At 35.4% G+C, this 18,832-nt stretch overlaps 1 protein-coding gene across 44 annotated transcripts in view; it reads right to left on the minus strand.

Moving 5' to 3' along the window:
* The window catches only part of IRAG1 (inositol 1,4,5-triphosphate receptor associated 1), a 90,087-nt gene that overhangs the window by 19,437 nt on the left and 51,818 nt on the right, over positions 1-18,832 (minus strand). For 11 of the 44 annotated variants that reach the window (XM_074585948.1, XM_074585950.1, XM_074585947.1 and 8 more), the window contains 8 exons: positions 14,733-14,833; positions 12,617-12,687; positions 8,009-8,182; positions 6,905-6,982; positions 6,417-6,466; positions 5,956-5,997; positions 4,193-4,786; positions 1,809-1,887 (listed from right to left, as the gene is read on the minus strand). In XM_074585948.1, coding sequence (XP_074442049.1) covers positions 1,809-1,887; positions 4,193-4,786; positions 5,956-5,997; positions 6,417-6,466; positions 6,905-6,982; positions 8,009-8,182; positions 12,617-12,687; positions 14,733-14,833 — 1,189 coding nt within the window. The remainder of the gene's footprint in view (positions 1-1,808; positions 1,888-4,192; positions 4,787-5,955; positions 5,998-6,416; positions 6,467-6,904; positions 6,983-8,008; positions 8,183-12,616; positions 12,688-14,732; positions 14,834-18,832) is intronic. The other 33 variants (XM_074585958.1, XM_074585957.1, XM_074585962.1 and 30 more) reach the window with 7 other exon arrangements.

An 18,832-nucleotide genomic window follows, 5' to 3' on the forward strand; every position in this document is an offset into this window, starting at 1 on the left:
TAAAAATTCCAGTATTTACTTAAGAACAGTCATGCGTGTCACCATGAAAAGCCAGCCTGACATCACAATGTCTCCAGACCTAATATATCCCACTTATCTAAACTTCTGTAGATGCAAAGTTGTGTTTACTAAGATAATCACAATAACTTGGCATTGATAGCAAAACATGATGGAGCCAGTATATTTGATTCATAACTGTAATAATGAAGTAGCTGGCTATTTCCTATTGTTTAAGCAAAATTACTACTCCAGTTAAAAAGCACAGGGTGGCTTTTATGACAATGTAAGGAAGTAAGTCTCCCTAACAAATTAAGGATTTGACCCCTTACTTGTTTTCCCCACTGGGGACAAGGAGCTGACCCTTGATGTTCTGGCTATCATTTAGATAAGTTAATAGACTTCAAAAAGCTTGTGATGCTCATGAGATCTTGATTGAAAAGCTGGATAAGATAATGCCTAGCTTTTCATAATGTTTTCCTCAAAAGTTTCAAATCTGCCAAAATTATTTAACAGGCTGGTAAAATGGCAACTATTTTACACTTTCAAACAGAGCCTGTTAAATAATTTCTGGGAAATGATATATTAGCAGAGTGACAGAAATAATATTACCATATCTAAGAATCCAAAGATATAGTCACTAAATACAGAAAGAGGACAAGAAGTCTCTTTTAATCTTGTTTCATTCAGACTGAAGATGAGCCTGTTTCCAGAGATAACATGAAAAGTAGTATCTCAGACATTGCCCTGTGTGAAAGAAACTTTAAGGCCTTATGAAACAGTTCCAAAGCAAATCTATGAATTAGCTAAATGAACAGCTTTAGGAAAAATGGAAAATGTCTTTGGATCAAATATTGGACAATCAGTTTGAGCGCCTTTCATATTAACCATCTCCATTTCAGTTAGTGATGTGGCCTTGAAAACACTCTGAACAAGTTCCAACTTAACTACTTCCAAACAAATACACAGTTGTGGTTTAAATATTTTCAATTCATTGCTCAGCACTTCTGCTACTTAGTTCTTCCAGTTATTGAATTGTCCTCAGGATTATATCTTTGCTCTTTATTTCCAATCTGAATCTTTTAAAATACAGCCTACAGGCGTCAAATCTCATTTGCTTGTGTTAGATTGAAAAAAACATTTAGTGCCAGATTTCCGTTTCTTCATTTATGTACAGTTTTAAGCCTTTTTCTTATGAAAAAATCATACAAATTGAGCTATCCCCCCTCCCCTCCCTTATTATAAGGGACATTTTTCCAATCCTTCAATCACATTTATGTCTGTTCTCTGGCCTTACTCTTACCTATCCACACTGACATAGAGCTGTGGACCAGAATTGAACATGCCATTCCAATATTTGCCACACATATACTAAAGTAAAAAAGCAGGAATAAAACATTCCATCTTTTATTTATACTTTCAAGGATCAAATTTATTCTTATGGCCACAGTATCTTGCAGAGGTCACATCCATTCAATCCATCACTGCTGAAATGTTTTTTCAGAAAGTCACTGAAACTTGAGATTGTCCTCCATCTATTAAGTACAAGCTAGACTCTGTTCCAAGTATGTATCTTTTCATTTGGTTGTAATAATACCTACAGTTCCTTCTTGGTGCAGATCATCAAGAAATTCAGGTAGTTCCATTATTAGCCTCGCTCATTCATCATTTACTACAATCCTCCATGACTGCTTCATTACAACTACTATTGCAATTGAAGAAAAAAACCTTTTCCCCCCCTCCATATTAGTCAATTATAAAAATCAGCATATAACAAACAAACACTCCTTCCAGCTTTTATGATACTGCACCTTTTTCCTGTTCAGCTGCTTCACTAAGTTCGGGAAGTTTAAGTCCAACTAAATTTTGATTTCTCATCAAAATATGCTCCTGTTAAGAAAAACAGTAACATTTCTAAGTAATTTAACTAGAAATTTCAATTTAAATATCCCTGCCATGTGAACACTAAATATAACATTTACTTCAGTTAATAAACATAATGGAGATATTTATATTAAGTTATAGTCAGATGCTACGTTGCATGGATACATGTATTCACACACACACTCTTCAATATTACACATTTCAAATTTCACAGATGCCTTATTTAGAAAAATTCCAGGTCATGCAAACAGAGATTTGCAACATGTGCCCCTACTCAAGTAGAAAAATTGAGTTGTGGTAAATGAGTGTTTTAGTAAATGAGAGCAAAAAAAGTAATTTTGGATATAGCCATGGTAGTAAGTAAATATCCCAGAAAGAAGAGAAAATTCAGAAAATCAGATATATGAGACTTTGCCACTTTGCCGCTACTGAATAAATTCAGTAGAATTTATTCACACTGAAGCGTAGTATACTACAGCTGCACTGTTACTGTACTTTGCCTCTACTCCTTACAGGTAGGGAAGAATTTACTCTCAAGGATTAAACCTTGTTATCTTATTTCTCCTTCTATCATCTCCTTATTTTCTAATTTCATATTCTCAAATATGTTAAAAATTCACAAACACCTGCTTTTGTTTATAAGTAGACAATTCCCAATGGAGACAGAGTTCAAATATCACCCTATTATATATCATGTTGTATTAATTTTCTGATTCTAACTACTATTTTTGCTTAACACCTTCTAGGACTTTCAAAATCATATGGCTCAAGTGTCTCTAATCAAAACTTGCAGTACATATACACTGAGAATATGTGTGTTATATAAAGAGGAAAAGATGCCACCAAAAAAAGCCACCATTCCCAAGCAACGCAATGGAAATGAATTAACCAAAGTACAGAACTTGAGGTCCTCACCTGTCAGCCCTGTATTCACCTTAAAATATTAACGGCCAAAGAAAATATCCATATTAGGCTGCTAAGGAAAGTAACTACTACTTTTTTTTTTTTTCTTTCAAAGGTCATTTTTGCTATACACACGTGGTAGTTGTTTTATGATGATGGTTTATCATTTCATGACATTTCTACTTTTTTCAAAACACTGCTCAATTAATTCATAATTAACTGGGCTTAATTCTTAATTTTTACCAATCATTTAGACAATTATTTAACAATAGATTAGTTTGTAGATTTTGTAGTCCAAGTCTGTCCTTCAAGAAGCCGACATATTTGCACTGTGTTAGAATTAGGAACTGTAAGTTTGGCCATCCTCTACTTGCCTCTGCTCTCAGAGACACCCAGTTTTAAAACTCTGGACACTTTCAGACATTTTCTGTGAATTTTCAATAAGCAAAAAATCATACCAAACCAATTTCCTGCTTCCTGATATCTTGCTAATGTAATGTTGTTGCAAAGACTAGTAGTATTCTTGGATGACAGGATTACTGCCCTTGGAAGGGAGAATAACAACCAGTACAGGACTCAAAAAGATTCAGCTGAACAAACTAAAGGTGATTTTTAAATCCAAAGAAAGTTCACAATATGATATGCAGAGGCTTGTGAGCCATTAAACAAGAGTACAGTAATCATCTCCAAACTTCAGTTAAAGATTTCTGTTCATACGTGGGTCTCAGTCCACTCATACAGAAATCAGTCACTTAGTCAATATATTGTGAGAGCCTGTGGATCTGAGGACAATTCCGAAGGAGCAGAAAAAGCATAGTACAGGGAAGCAAAGGAAGTAAAAGAGCACAAGTGACCCTTTTAAAGAGAATGTTGTTACATCCTGAGGAATGAAAGATTCTTCAGATCTAAAATTCTCTTTAGAAATTAAAATAGATCATTTTACTCCCAAGTACATTTTACAAATGACATGATTGTTAATCAACTGCTTCCTGTTTATAGATCATGTAAACGATGCAAAAAATTAGATATATTGTGTTTTAGACCTTTCTGTCACAACAAAAGCAATTAGTACTTTCTTGACACCAGTATTACAATTCTTTCTGGGTCCAAAACCTGAATGCACAAGAGTACACGCACATGCATGTGTGCATACTGAAGAAGACCAGAGTGCAGCTGATGCATATTTAAAGAGAACTAAGGATTATTCCATAGAATTTAGTTACAGGATACAATTTACTAAAGTTGCAAAGGAAAAACACGATACAATACTGTATTGATTTTGCTAAAACTGTTTCCCATTATATTACTGTGTTTCTTGCAATGATAAAAATACTGCTAAGCAAGTTGAAAGTCTAGTAAGACATGAAAATAACTTTAAAGCAGGATACAATCGATGACAAGGACTCACCTCTCTGAGCTTTGTCAATTTCTGCATTCGAACGGGTTGAACTTGGATTTGAAGGTCTTTGAATGCTTTTAATTGGTTGGTGGATTTATTACCAACAACAAAGCTTTTATCTTCCTCAGATGGTAATTTTAAAGGTGTTTTATCTTTCTGTCCAGGCTCCAAGCTGTCCCATGATACAGCACGTAGTAGAGGAGGACGCAGCCCACACAGTTTAAATTCTGGTTTACATGAAACTTTATGGTCCCTCATTTCTGGAACAGGAATTTTTACCTTTGAGTCTATATTTCCTATTCCTGATCCTGGTAGATGGGTTCTTAAAGGAACATCATTTTCTTTTGCTTTCTTGAGGAATGATTTTCCAAGTTCATTTTCACAAACATTCACGCAAGTGTTAAGAGACATTCTGCCACCATCACCACCAGAAGGGGAGCATTTAGGTAAAGTATCCATATGTTTACGTGGATCAAAGTTTTCTTTTTGTTCTGAGAGCTTCTCTTTGGAGTTTTCAAAACCAGCAGAACGAGGAACCAACCTTCCCTGAGAAATCTTTCTTTGATCATTCTGCCTTCGATCGGTTAATCCTTTTGCAGCATTCTGAAAGTAGAGGGACACACATAAAACAGAGAAACAAGAGCAGATTTCTCTTTTCCCCTGCCCAAGCACAGATTTTCACTGTAAAAAGCCATTTCCTTTTCAGGGACTTTTGCTTTTAAACATGTGCTGTTGACGAGAGAAGTAATTTTCAAAAGGCACCTGAAGGAACACTGAATTGGGAATCTCTTCTCTGAACTTTTGAGATAACCTTCTCCCATTCCAGATTCCACTATAGCAATCCTCATATAGCCAAGTTTCTCATCATCTTCATGTAAGATTTGTCTGAGTACACGCCTTTTACCCTATAAAATACCCCAGTGTATCTTACAGCACTGTTACTTTCCTTTGATTGTTTTTCATTAGTCCCTCACCTCCCGAGGGAAAAAAGCACGGGCTTGTACAGAAAATTAAAGCACATATTGTAATTTCTCCATTCTGACTTTGTGTGCAGTACTATAGATTATAATTTGGCTGCCATCTCTACAGGAGAGCTGGCAAAAGAATGTGTGCCTGTATCTTGGCTACTTTGGTACAGAATCTGTATTTTATCTAAGGGCATCTGTGTCAGCAGTTTAAGGCAACCAACACATAACCTAACTGTGGGCTCTGCCTTAGATATGTTGCTACTCCTCTCCTTTACAATTACTGCTCTAAAATTCTGCTGCCATACTGGTTTTCCTAAGTATTGCCTAATCCACTCGCAGCAAAATCTCTTTAAAGGGCCATCTGATATTACCTAAAACAAACTAGGAGGCATTCATATAAACTGCTCCACCAATAGTTGCGTGGAGCAGTAACATCCCATCAGTGGTGTGGAACACGAGGTACAGTAATCTCTTCCACTGAACCTAAGGGGTTTGGAAGAAGATGTCTGTCTAAAACAACAGTATACACCAAAGTGGCTATAGTAGATATTTTTACTTTACTTATGAAGTTATTTAGTATATTGATTTAAATTGAGCTAGAGCAGGGTGCATGATAGGATGTAAAAGCTAGCTGTAACCATTGTCCCCACTACATTTGCAGGTGCTTCACAATTTCTTAGAGCAGTATTGTTTTTCTTTTCACTCAGTGAACAGTCTTTTAGGCTTTTTAACCACATAAATAAGTCACATGTGTGCTAAGACAAACAGGCAGATTTTGTTCAACACTTAATGTGAAACACTTACCTCTGCAGTTTGTCTGTCATCCTCTTTCAGAGTTCTGTTATTCTAGCAAAAATGGAAGGAAAAAGTTGCCTTACCTTTCACATCTATGCTGCAAATGTTAGATATAGATATTAATGGATGAACTTTGAATCTGATTTTTACACTGCTTTTCACATTTATTTATGAAGTAATTCTAGGGATTAGTTCTTTTCCATAGATTAGGATTATATTAGATTTTTTCCGTTTTCTACACTTAACGGGTATTTATGATCCTTCAGTGCTTGTTACCTCATGGATTTTTGTCTTCAGAGTTAACATTTATTAGTCCCTCACTCTGCAGAAAAAACATATCAATAATCCAATCTTGGTATATAAAATGGTATTCAAAACATCCCATTTTCCTCGGGAACTAACAGGACAGCAAGTGTAATACAGTACTGTAATAACCAGGTTACTGTGCAGACTATTCAGCTCTTTCTTACCTGCCCTGGAGATACTGACTCAACACTAGCAGCTGTGCATACATCAGATCCTAGGAAGACACAGACATAATTAGGGCAAATCCTCATGTTTTGCTCAAAGTTTTTACTACTACAGCATCAGCAAACAATTACATGCACAGTTCCATGTAATATATTAAGGACAAATTTAAAAGTGGAAAATAGAAGGAGAAAAAAAATTATCTAAATGATAGTAAGAGAAAGATCATTAAAGCTTGTCAAAACTCCATTATTGAAAAGAATAAAAAAGTACAACATGTAACCTAGTAGCACCACAAGAATAAAAAATAATAATACAAAATATAATTAAAAAAATATAAAAATATATATTGTGGCCATTCATGAGCTTTGTCATATTCAGGAGGAGATGCTTGAATCTGCAGATTCTGACTTCTCCTCAAGAGATATTAAAAATACATTTTTAGTTAGCTTTTATAAGTTAAAGTTTGAGCCTGCATAGATCATTTTACCTGATGGAACTGGAAGAGTGAGAGAGTTGCTCCGAGATGCTACTGGTGAAACTTTAGGACTAAGCGTAGGGGAAACTGCTTCATTAAAACGAAGACAAAAACAAACAAACAAACAAGGTAATTTTACTTTGTAGGTTTGTAGCTTTTGAATTGTAAAAATTCAGATAAGATTAAAACATGAATCTCGTAGTCATCAGTCATCTGTTTATCCAGAACCTGACAAGTCATTTTAATTGCCAAGTTGTACTTGGCAATTAGGAACTTAGAGCAGGTTTTATGTCGTATATCTGCCAGAAACTAAAACAATTCTGTTGATACACAGAATCCTTATTCTACTCAGTTTTCTGATACTGTAAGCACTGCAGAGAAGTAGACACAAGAGAAGGATTCACAAGGAATTTAGAAAGAAAAAAAAGGGAAAATTTAATTTTAAAAAGGATAGTTGTTTTTTTTTTCTCCAGAAAATGTCAAACCAATTTTAAGATAGAACTCTGTTTTGAATTGGTGTTTGAAAGCTAAACGAAAGTCCTACTTCATGATAAAAAGGTATTTTGTCCTAGTTTTCGAACACTTCATATGAAGGGAAAAAAAGTAATTTCAATTGACATTCTAGAACAAAATATTTTATTCTGCTGCTTTTAAAGGAGGATCTGGTCCATTTAGCTTAGTTTAGAACAATGTTCAGAATAAAAGTCTGTGTAATTATGTCTGGGGGGATTGTTTTTTTAACAGTTCAAATCTTGCCGTTAAAATTTCATTTTATGTACAACAGGAAGTTCAGGAAGAAAATCTTCACAAACAGAAATGTGTGACCATTTTTTATATTCCAATGGAGATACTTCATGCTTTCCTGTTACAGTGCTTGCAGTGTATCATTCAGGCACTTAAAAACTTTATGCCATCATCCACTGTTACATCTGAATATAGAGACTGGTCATTTATGCTTTATATGGAACTGTAAGGGCGGGCAGAGGGATTCTGACCTTCAAATTAACAAAGTGTATGTATACAGTAGCAATATATGCAGTACAGTAGATGCTTGTATATGCCTCTGCAAATCTTTGAAGTAGAATATAAAATCTCATTTTCAGAATCTGCACTGACCTGTCGGTGACTCCGGAAGGCTGCTTCTTGACTTTCTGCCTCTGCGCATTAGAAACCTCTCGCTTACTTTCTTTGCTTCTTCTAGTAATTCAAGGTTCTTCTTTTTGTCTTCCTCTGATATTTTGACATCTGGTAGCTGATCATTTACCAGATCAATCACATGACCACTGTTGTCTGGGTAGAAAGTATCAGAATTAGAGCTGTATCTCATACTTCCAGAAAGGTCGTGGTATTTCAGAGTAACAAGTACAAAACATATCTATAAATTTAGCTTTGAGCTTACCTTTAATAAACATTAATGTCTACCAATTTCTAATGTTGCTATATTCTCAAATTTAGAGCAAGTCCTCAAAAACACAAATAATCCACCAAGATTAAGTCACTATAATCAAAGATGCTTTGATATGGGAAACGGGCTTTCACAGCTGTTTCTCCAATAGTTTTTCTAGTGCAGCATTTGGAAGTATAAAGATTTTTTTCTATGCAGATAGAAGAGCTTTTCCCACAAATGCAGAAGCAACAGTAAGGATGCATCTGGTAAAGCTGAAGGCAGAATCTGAATAGCTAAAGCCTGAGAATTATAAAGCTATTTTAGAAAGCAAATCAATCTCTACTATGTGGTGGACCTGCAAGAATTTTCCAAAGGAATTGCAAATGCCATTAGAATATCCAATGTTTAAAGAAGGCATTGTTAGAGATCGATTTTCCTCATGCCCACTTATTGATACGTTAGATACGTGACCCAGGAGAATGCATGGACCACGAACTGAAAGCTGCTGCCCTACACTTACACCTTTAGATTAATGTGCTGTTTTCTAAACAATTTTTAATTAGTTGTGTAAAGAACTCATTAATCTCTGTCTTCCACATTGGTCAAAACCACTAAATTTGAGAATTAATTTTTACAATTCTCCAGGCTTTGATTAAGCAAAGAATGTATCCTGTTGTTGGAAAGGCCCCTTCTGTGTGAGTTTGTGTGAATGGCTTCTATAAGCATCTGGGCTTGTATGGAAAAACAGTTACCTGAAAACAACAGGCCAAAGAAAGGAAACATATACACTGACAAAGTGCATGTTTTTCATGGGTTGATAAACTCTGCAGACTAGTGAGGTTGTTGGATCTGCAAGAACTGATAAATAGATCACAAAGAGTCTGCTCATTCTGTACAAGGCATCAACAGACTGCAAGTCAGACATTTAGTCTCAGGTAACTGTGAGAAAATTTGTGACTATTTGAGTGAACTAACGATATGAGTGAATAAATCATTGTGTTGTGTGAAGAGTTATCTGGTGTTAATAACAACCTCATCACATTAATGACAGCTTAGTGAATAAAATGTGTTCTAAGAGTGACTGTCTCTCTCCCCAGCTTGATGCCTCTATTAGGGAAGAGGGAATTTATAACACTGTTTTGCAATAAGAACTGAAGAACAGCTTGGGTGAGGGGGAGGAAAGTCATCAGGTAATAAGGGAAAAATTTGACAAGAGCCATTACAGAACAATTAGTCTTCAGAAAAACTAAAGACATAAACAAGCAGCAAAAGCTCAGGGGTTTTTGGTTTGTGGGTGTGGCGTTGTTTGTTTGTTTGGGGTTTTTTTGGGGGGGTAGTGTTTGTTTTGTTTTTAATTTCCATAAATTTAGTTCGATTTCAAGGCTGTGAAAAAGCATGCCCACAGCTTGGATATTCTTAAAGCAATCTACTTTAATGAAATACCTGTTTTGTTTCACACTAAATTTGTGTGTTGAAAGTTTGAGAGAAGGGCCTCCCATAGCACTTTCCTTGGGCCAGCAAAAGAGGAGAACTGCAAGGCATGGTAATTTCTATCTTCCTTGAGCAAGTAAGTTCTCTCTAAATTGCAGCACTGCCCCGGAACATATAGTAATTAATCTCCCCAATTTGGTTTCATATGCTAATTTGATGAGAGTGCGCTCCATCTTCCTCCAGGTCAATAAAGATGGAAGGCACAACTAATTTTCTTGAATGGGTTTCAAGACATAGTCAAAGGCCAGCCACAGCAGCTGCAACAGAAAGTAGACTTGAAGCAAAGCTCTGTCTTCAGCGGAATGACATCTGGAAAGGTTTGTTTCTTTCAAAGAACCCTCTCCTTTTGCTAACATCTAGGGAGCATATGAGCAATCAACCAGTCACTACCCTCCGAGCCATACTATCCAACCTATATTTCACCTGTCCAATTATCCACCCATCCAGATCATAAAGTCCTAATTTGGATACCAGATCGGGGGTGGGGAGCAGCTCTGCATCTCTGAATATGGAAGGATAATCATTATTTTGTGTAAGTCTGATTTCTGTCAGTATAGTTCCATAACTTTATTTAGTTTTCACAAGTTTAGTTACCTCTAAAATCAACTGCTGGCAAGCAGGATAGATTTTAAGTGTTCCAAGCTCCCTTAAGCGGATCTGAGCTGATTTACATGGATCTTATCTCCATCTTAGTTTTATAGGACATATAAAGGAAGTTCCCTTTGAATGCAAGCAGCCAAGAAACACATTTTACTCATGAATTTAAAGGACAATCACAAAACTGGAGCAAATGCATGAGAAGTCACAAGGATTTGAAGCCTCCTAACAGTCTTTCAGTGGGCTTTCTCTCAGCTGCGTTTTTATAGGCATACTAATGCAAGTGAGTAGCCAGTATGAAAGTGTCAGAATCACAAACTAGTAAGGATTAGTTCTGACTGTTATTGATACGAATACTCAGCATCTTCTCTCTGAATGGCTGAGAAGCTAACTGTAGTGCAACAATGGAAATACTACTTACATAAAATATTTTATTATCTTATTAAGAAAAAGGCAATATTAAGGATGTTCTGTGCTTCTTAAGGATGTATGTGTGAAACTAGCCCAGGATCCCAGGTGTATAAAATTATTATTGTATATTTTTCATGTCACAAATATCAAATTAATTCCAGCAAACTAACCCTCATAAATCCTCAAAAAGGGAAATGAAATGTGTAATAATACATTAAATTCTGCTGGAAAGGGTTCTGGCCTCCCTGTTTTGACCACCAGAAAGAAAAAAAAAAATAAGGCATATACACTGTTAATAGTAGAGAGAGTTTGGGTTACTTTCAGAGGTACCAATTAATTTTTTTCTTCACGTAGTACCTCTTATATAAGAGAAAGTAGAAACATACCTATAATTTAGGGAAAATAGTCTTAGCTGTAGCTATTTTTCAACCCTAGGGATGCGTGAACTGCTATCATCATCAGATCAGTGCTTCTTAGAAAAAATAGTTGCTGAGACTGTCAGAAATCCCTTTGCTATTGGAAGATTCAGAAATATGCCCCATGAACCCCCATGCCTATGTTCAATACATTGATCAAGAACAACTCCACACATCTGAGTTTCTTAATAAAAACATGTAAAGAGGACTTATTAATCAGAGCCCTATATAAAATCTCAATTACTAAAAGCAATCTGAGTTGATAAAACAGAATTTTCATTCTGAGTATTTTGAGTATCAGAGAGGTACCAGGGCTCTAATGTTTGCTGGTGCTTTATTAAAGAAAAAAAAAAGATACAGATGCATCTGTTTCAAGATGCCTAAGAACCAGGTTTCTTAGTGACAGTAGAAAGGATCCTCCCCTTGAAAAGCCTCTGGAAGTATTGGAATAGTCACCTGATAAGCTTGGCTTTAAGTCTCTCACAAAACCAGTATTTTTATTTTTTTTTAAGGTATGCAACAATCACACAAGTCCATGATTTTACAAGAAACTGTTTTCATGAGCAGCATAAAGCAGTGATAATTGGCTCAAGTTATGTTAATGGCTGGGAGAAAGTAACATTGTTGTAAAGATAAAAAGAATTTTCAAAATTTATTCCAAGACAGATTCTCCCTCACCCCCCATTTTGGTAGGAGGACTCTCTTCAACTTTTACTTTACAGGAAATACATATATAGAGACAAATAACAATCCAAATGCAAACATACCAAGACTAAGAACTGATGGGCGCTTTGCCACTGACTTAACAGGATGAGCATTTATCTGTTTGTAGTATTCACAAATCTGCATCCACACCATTATTCCCCTTGAATAACAATTTACTCCACAGGTAGCTACCAGAAAACTAATAGAAATAATTATGTAGCAAGAGACTCATTAGCAAGTGAAGAAATAAAGAAAAGCTACCCCTGGGTAGCTTGTTTTCATTTAAGGTTTAATCTGATACGATAGCCAAACTAAATAACTTGAGACTTAAGTGTCTGTTAAGATCCTTGCTAAAAAAATTCCAGTTGTTCAAAAGTAACAAAAGCAGTATTACTGAACAGTATTTTGCATACAACAAGAATTTTAAGCATGTATATCTCCAGCTTTCTAAAAACATTAAGCTAACACACTAATCTAATAACTTTATGAAACTAAAAATATGCATATTTCCTGGATCTGTCTGCATGCAATCCACTTATGAACATAAACTTATGATCCCAATTCAACAAGCTAGCAATATTCCCTGTGCATGCATTACAGACAGTATGCACAGGAAAAAACCTGTAGCCAATACAGTCAAACTCTATATTTAAGTCTTTATTGCATGTCACATTTTCTGAGAAAACACCCTAGCTTAAATGAACAATCACTTCTTACCAACAGAAGTCAACGAATTTGTTGGATTCTTAGTGGTACGGTTAGAATGTCTCCTATGAGGACTACGAGGCCTAGAAAGAAAAATGAACAAACAAAAATTATGGGAGCATGCCACCAAAAGAAGTTCTACTTCTCTATAAAAATTTAACATTAAAAAGAAAGCACTTTGATTAAAAAAAGTGAAAACAAAAAGGTTTTATTGCAATTCCTCTCATCTCCAAATAACTGGAAAGCGAGGAAGATTGCAGAAAGAAAAAAAAATTACAGAAATTGCTCTCACAAAGGAGTTCACACATTTGCTGACACTTATCCCAGTTTCCAGGTGCTACAGAAGTTTATTCTGCAGCTTCACTGAAACAGTATGGAGGACTGACCAGATACAAGGGAGGAAGGGAAAGAAGAGAGCTGGAAAACAAGCCTACACTTGCTGCATCTGTTTTTTAGATAGAAAATAAAGTCCAGAAACTCAATTTCCAATACTTTCAACTCAGGACTCTAAAAGAACTGAGCATATCTTATTTGGCTTTAGAAGAACATTTTAAAGACGCTGGTTAACAATATCATGATATGCTAATATCTCAGAATATTATCCTATGACACAAAGTTAGCCAACAATGCCAGACCACCAACAATTTTTGTAAGGAAAGAAACCATATACAATAACAGTAGCTTCACCAGCATCACCTGTTATATAAAACAGTATGTGGTTTAAGTCAATACCAAGATAATATGCATATGACTGGAAGGTAGATTTATCCTTAAAGATACACGTAATATGCTAAGCCTGTCAAAAGAAGATAAGAAGCATTTTCAGCAGCTCATAAAATTCTAAAATGCTATGCATAAAAATAAAATACTTGCAAAAGCTATTAGTAAAAATTTCAAAGTATTCTTATGATCATAAGCCTTCCTTGGAAATTTTCTGCCCCCACAAATAAGCCTTATTATACAAAATGTCATACATTGCAGGTTCATCTTTTGCCAAAAACCTTCCTTCTTCAATAATACACACTTTAGTAATTCAAGGATCATGTAAACAGATTGGTTTTAAGAACAACATAGTTTGTTGCTGCATTTTCCTTTCAATAGACAAAACAATTACAACAGATTGCAAATATTATTGCTACAATTATTCAGCTAATATTGCAATCTACTTTTCAGCATGATACTAAGAATATTGTAATAAGATGATAATATAGCTATTTATTTCTTTAATTCAATAGGGGAACAGACAACACAGGCCTTGTAAATAAGATACGAATTTGCGAGAGTCAACACTGATGGCTGAACATACTTTGAGGAACTTACATCTTTAGTATTAAAAAAAGTATATTTTTTTTAAGTCTTACAAGGATTAATTTCCTAACTCTACATCAGTCTACAAAGTCCTTATTGGTTCAGTGGAAATATTTATATGATTAAAAGCAGCACTACTGATGTACAGATATAATTAGTAGACCACAATTAGGGATTTACATACTGAACTGAAAAATTTCAACAGTGGGAAATACTTCAGGAAACACAAAAATGCTAAGTTGTACTTTTTTTGGTCTCAGTTGCTCATTGACTTGGTCTAACTAAAGGTTAAAATTTGGACAGTATTGTGAATTGCCATGCACAGAACATGAGGAATCCAACTGTTAGTCATCCTTGTAGCAGATGTATGACTGTAGCTCAGACATGCACACCACTAACGATTTGACCAAGCAATTTTTTCCTCACCAGGACATATTTTATTTGCTAGGAAAAGCTAGCAAATTCAAATGTTACAGCTTTTAGTCCAAACTATGTGAAACTTAAATTTACATTGTTGTTTTAGTTAGAAATTACGCTATTCTGAAAGATAAGAAAGTTCATGTAAATTTAAAGTATACTGAGTGAGGCTGGCAGTTATATTCAGTTAGTATCAGTTATATTCCTGTTGTTCCCCCCCCCTCCAACTTCCCTGCATCCAAAAAATCATCATCAAAATGCAAAGACTCTATGATCAAATTGCAAATAGAGATAGAGCAATAATATTTTAGTACAATATACATTTCAAAGCAATATTTTAGAAACACAGCTCCTGGAATTACTGTACAATTTATGCATAGATTGTTAATGTATTATATAGTACCTGTTAACTAGATTTTTATCAATTTCTACATCTGGCGTAACAGCATTCTCTGGAAGAACAATAGAAGGTGTACTGCATGTTGTCCCTTCAACAGTAGTGTCCTGAATGGTTTGTGACAAATATAAAAATGTAGTTAAACAGAAGTTCAAAACACTGAATATTGATGCTCTATGTGGAAAATAATGTGTATTGCTCAATTTAGCTAAAAGAGAAAATGACCGAAGTATGAATTAGCTCTTATTCGAGAAAACAAATGTGATTTAGCAGTCTATACTTAAATTACTAAAAAGACATGATGGATACCTGGAACATCTGTTTTCTTTACAAACTTTTAATACACACAAGCTAAATTCAATAAGCATGGAACTAATGAGAAAGCTTTAAAATGGTAGACAAACTGATTTTTTCACACCATCCCAGCAAACTGTTCCTTTACTTTCGGACATGTACAACTTAGTGAACTTAGGAGCCGAATCCAAGAGTGAAAAGCAGCTATGTATAATGGGGCTAAACTAGGCACACTAAACCTCCAAATGGTACTAGTACGCAACAAAAGCTTGAATAAATGCATTATTAAGTGTACACATGCTATAAAAAAAACCCAGAAAATAATTATAAGGTAATTTTGTAAGTGTTCCACTTGGTTTTCCCTCCCAATACTTGGAAATTTTTTTTTTAAATATAACTGCAATATTTAATAAAATACAATATAATTTTTAGATAACGAAAGAAACTGGCACTGAATATCAATGTAAGCTTGCCTTCTTAAAAAATACGAGAACTTGTCCTGAGAACTTAAGCCCAAACCTGCTATCACAGTGATGCCAATCAGCTGAAGAGAGGGAATCTGTTTCCTGTGAGATGTCTCAATTGGAGATGCATCAAGTTGGAAGAAAGAACTCTGGATTTCTCATACATAGTCAAAAAATGATTACTTCTACCCCAAGCACTATGTTCAGATTCACAAAAACAAAAATTAAATATATAAATAAATAAATAAATCAAGCCCTGTACTGTTGAAAGGCTACATAAGCAATCTGGTGTTTACAGTCAGTCAAGAGGCTGAAAAAAGTGATGCACAGAATCATGCAGAGTGGGCAAAGTGTAGGCATGTGCTAGAAGTTGCAGTTTTTCTTTTCGAGCACAATAATGAGATAAATAGAACATATCACAGCAGTGTGAGTATTTGTAGCTAGAGGGAAAGCTCCCCAAAAGTGGTACAGGACTGCCATCAATCAACTTGTAAAATTTAAAAAATAATTTGTAAATTCTCAAATCCTAATTGCTTCTGCTAGGTACTGGTATGTACAAGTATTTTATTTTATTTAGTTATTTGGAGTCTAAATTTTTTTTTTAAACTACATCCCAAAGTTTCATATGAAATTTTTACTTCAGTTGTCATTGGACTAGAGAATAGAATAGAACAGAACAGAACAGAACGGAACGGAACGGAACAGAACAATTTTCAGTTAGATGGGACCTACAATGATCATCAAGTCCAATACCTGACCAATTCAGGGCTGACCAAAAGTTACAGCATGGTATTAAGAGCATTGTTCAAATGCCTCTTGACACTGACAGGCTCGGGGCATCGACCACCACTCTAGGAAGCAATGCTTTGCAATTCTCTAAAAGGGCACGTTTGCTGTCCATGTCACAAAGCCAATTACATTCAACTGTTATAGATATAATTTTGCTTTCACAGAAAAAACATTTGCTGTCAATTTTGCTCACTCCTTTTAAGAATGTTTACTTACTAGATGTTGATACAAGTGTAATGAATTCAGAATAACATTTATTTTAGTAATATTCATTAAATAGGCAGGTAATAAAAAGCTGTTGAAAAAGCACTAATTTAGGTATTTACAGAATGAAGCATGTAATAGCTGACAGTTTAACAAGTCAACATTTTAGAACAGAGAAAATTAAATTATTTCAATTATTTGAAACAAAGGCCATCAATGAATAAGCCTTTCAGTCATGTACTGTCATGTGGAGATATTAATGTAGTCATAAGGTTTGTTACAATAAACAAGTAGCCAAGAGTATAAATTGAAATGGAATTATATACATCCAGAGAGCTAGCAGTTACATGACTGCTAATATCTATCAGATACAATGGAGCTCCTTTCAACGTCGCTCCCGGTGCTGCATTTTACTCCTGCTGAAATAATGTATTTTCTGATCAATTCAAAGAATTCTAGAAACATTTTGAAAATGGTATAGTATTGAAGTATATAGTATAACCCTTCTTCCTTCTCAAAGGCAATAAAATATGCTTTGGTCTGGACATCTGATTTAGGATTCTTGATTCTGTTGTAAATAGTTTCTTTTTTTACTAAAATAAATACATTCCATGGAGCTCTACACTTCCATACTCATAATTCTCATATGATGTTCCTTGGCAGTTCCTTCTCAGTCACAGGAAGGCAGGACAGGAAACATGCCAAGAAAATAACATGAAGGTTTAAGTTTAAGAAAAATATCTTTGTAATACTGGGAATGTTAGAATGTAAAAGCATAATCTATTGTGATGCAAGTGCACAACCGACATTGTATGATAATAGTTTGAAAGCAATTTTTAGTAGTATTCTTGAAAATGTTATAATATATTTTGTCTAGCAGCCAATGACAAAAATTCAGGGGACTGCCTTGCCCTGCTTGTAGGGCAAAGCAGCTAAGTACACATGTACATTGTTTATACTAATCTCATGACTGCCAAAGAGCAAAAGCTTTGGAATGACGTAACATCAGCCTTAAAGTCACTCAAGTCCATTTTAGGACTCTTAAAACAAGCTCATTAAAAAGAAAAGGAAAAAAAAAAAAAGAAAAAGAAAAAGGCTGTAGCCAAGGCTAGTTCAGGTCAGGTAGAATACATTAAATCATGGTCAGCAGCTATAGCAGTTCAACAGAGGTGAAAACTAATGCCTCCTATTGCATTACATTTGTACAGGAGAGGGGCAGGAAGAGCTAGAGCATGAAGCTCTTTGCAGGGCCAGCTGGTTTGAATAAAAAGAAATCTTTATACTCTGAAGAGTACTCAGGCTGCTATACGCCTGTCTTGGAAGAGAAGCTCTAACAGGAAGCTTAAGCTGTGTCACAGTTGTACATCTGCACAAAGATGATACAGAAGTTTTCCATCTCCTCCCATTGCCTGCCTGTAACTGCCCTCTCCGTGTTAGCTTCCAGACAAGTCTGCTCTTCAGCTATTCCTGACAGCTGCCTCACCTTCTAGTACCAGGGATTGCCTGCTGCCAAGTCTTTGCTTCCTTATTGTCCCAAGCCCTTCTCCCATAAAAATGTAGGGTAAAGCTGCCTCCACCTCTATGGCTCAGGTGGGACCTGATCCACATGCTTTACAAGGATGATCCCGTGCCATCTAGTCTTGCAGGGAGGCTTGCACAGGGCTGAGCAGATGGCATATGCAGTTCGGTCCATAACAGAAGAACCAAGAGGTTCAGCAGGGTGGATAGGTTATGCAGAGATTCTGGCTGTTAAGCTCTAGCAAGCCCTCACTAAGCATACAGAAAAATGTGTTTTAATTTAAAAGTTTTATAATCCAGCCAAATTTGGATAGATTTAAACAGTAATGCGGGGAAATAATCTCTCTGCTAAAAGAGCTACCCTGCCAGGACAGTCAGATGATAAAGCTTTACTTTATACCACCTGAATTCTTTAAAGCACTGGGAAAAAAAAAATATCCTCTGCCACCTGGTCGTATTCTTAGAAATTAATTAACGGTCTGGACTGAATTTCAGAACAAATTTGGCCTGAAACAAATACTTACATGAAAGGCCTCAAAAAGTTATGCATCTCAGAGAGAAGTCTTTTGAGTGAGATGGGGTTTAGCTTAGAGTTTAGCAAGTAAGGTAATGAAATTCAATTGTAACTGCACTTAGTTGAAACAGCCAGAAGACAAAATAAACATGAGGCATCTCCTTCAGAACAAAATAGATACCATGCAGTGATCTGATAAAAGTACAGCACAAATTTAAATAGGGATGATAAAAAAAAAGAAATGCAGAAGCTTGATTTGCCCGGGGACAGGACAAGAGGTAATGGGCACAAACTTGAGCATAGGAAGTTCCACCTAAACAGGA

Source organism: Larus michahellis, chromosome 4 (genome assembly GCF_964199755.1).
Source record: "Larus michahellis chromosome 4, bLarMic1.1, whole genome shotgun sequence".
Classification (NCBI taxonomy): Eukaryota; Metazoa; Chordata; class Aves; order Charadriiformes; family Laridae; genus Larus; species Larus michahellis.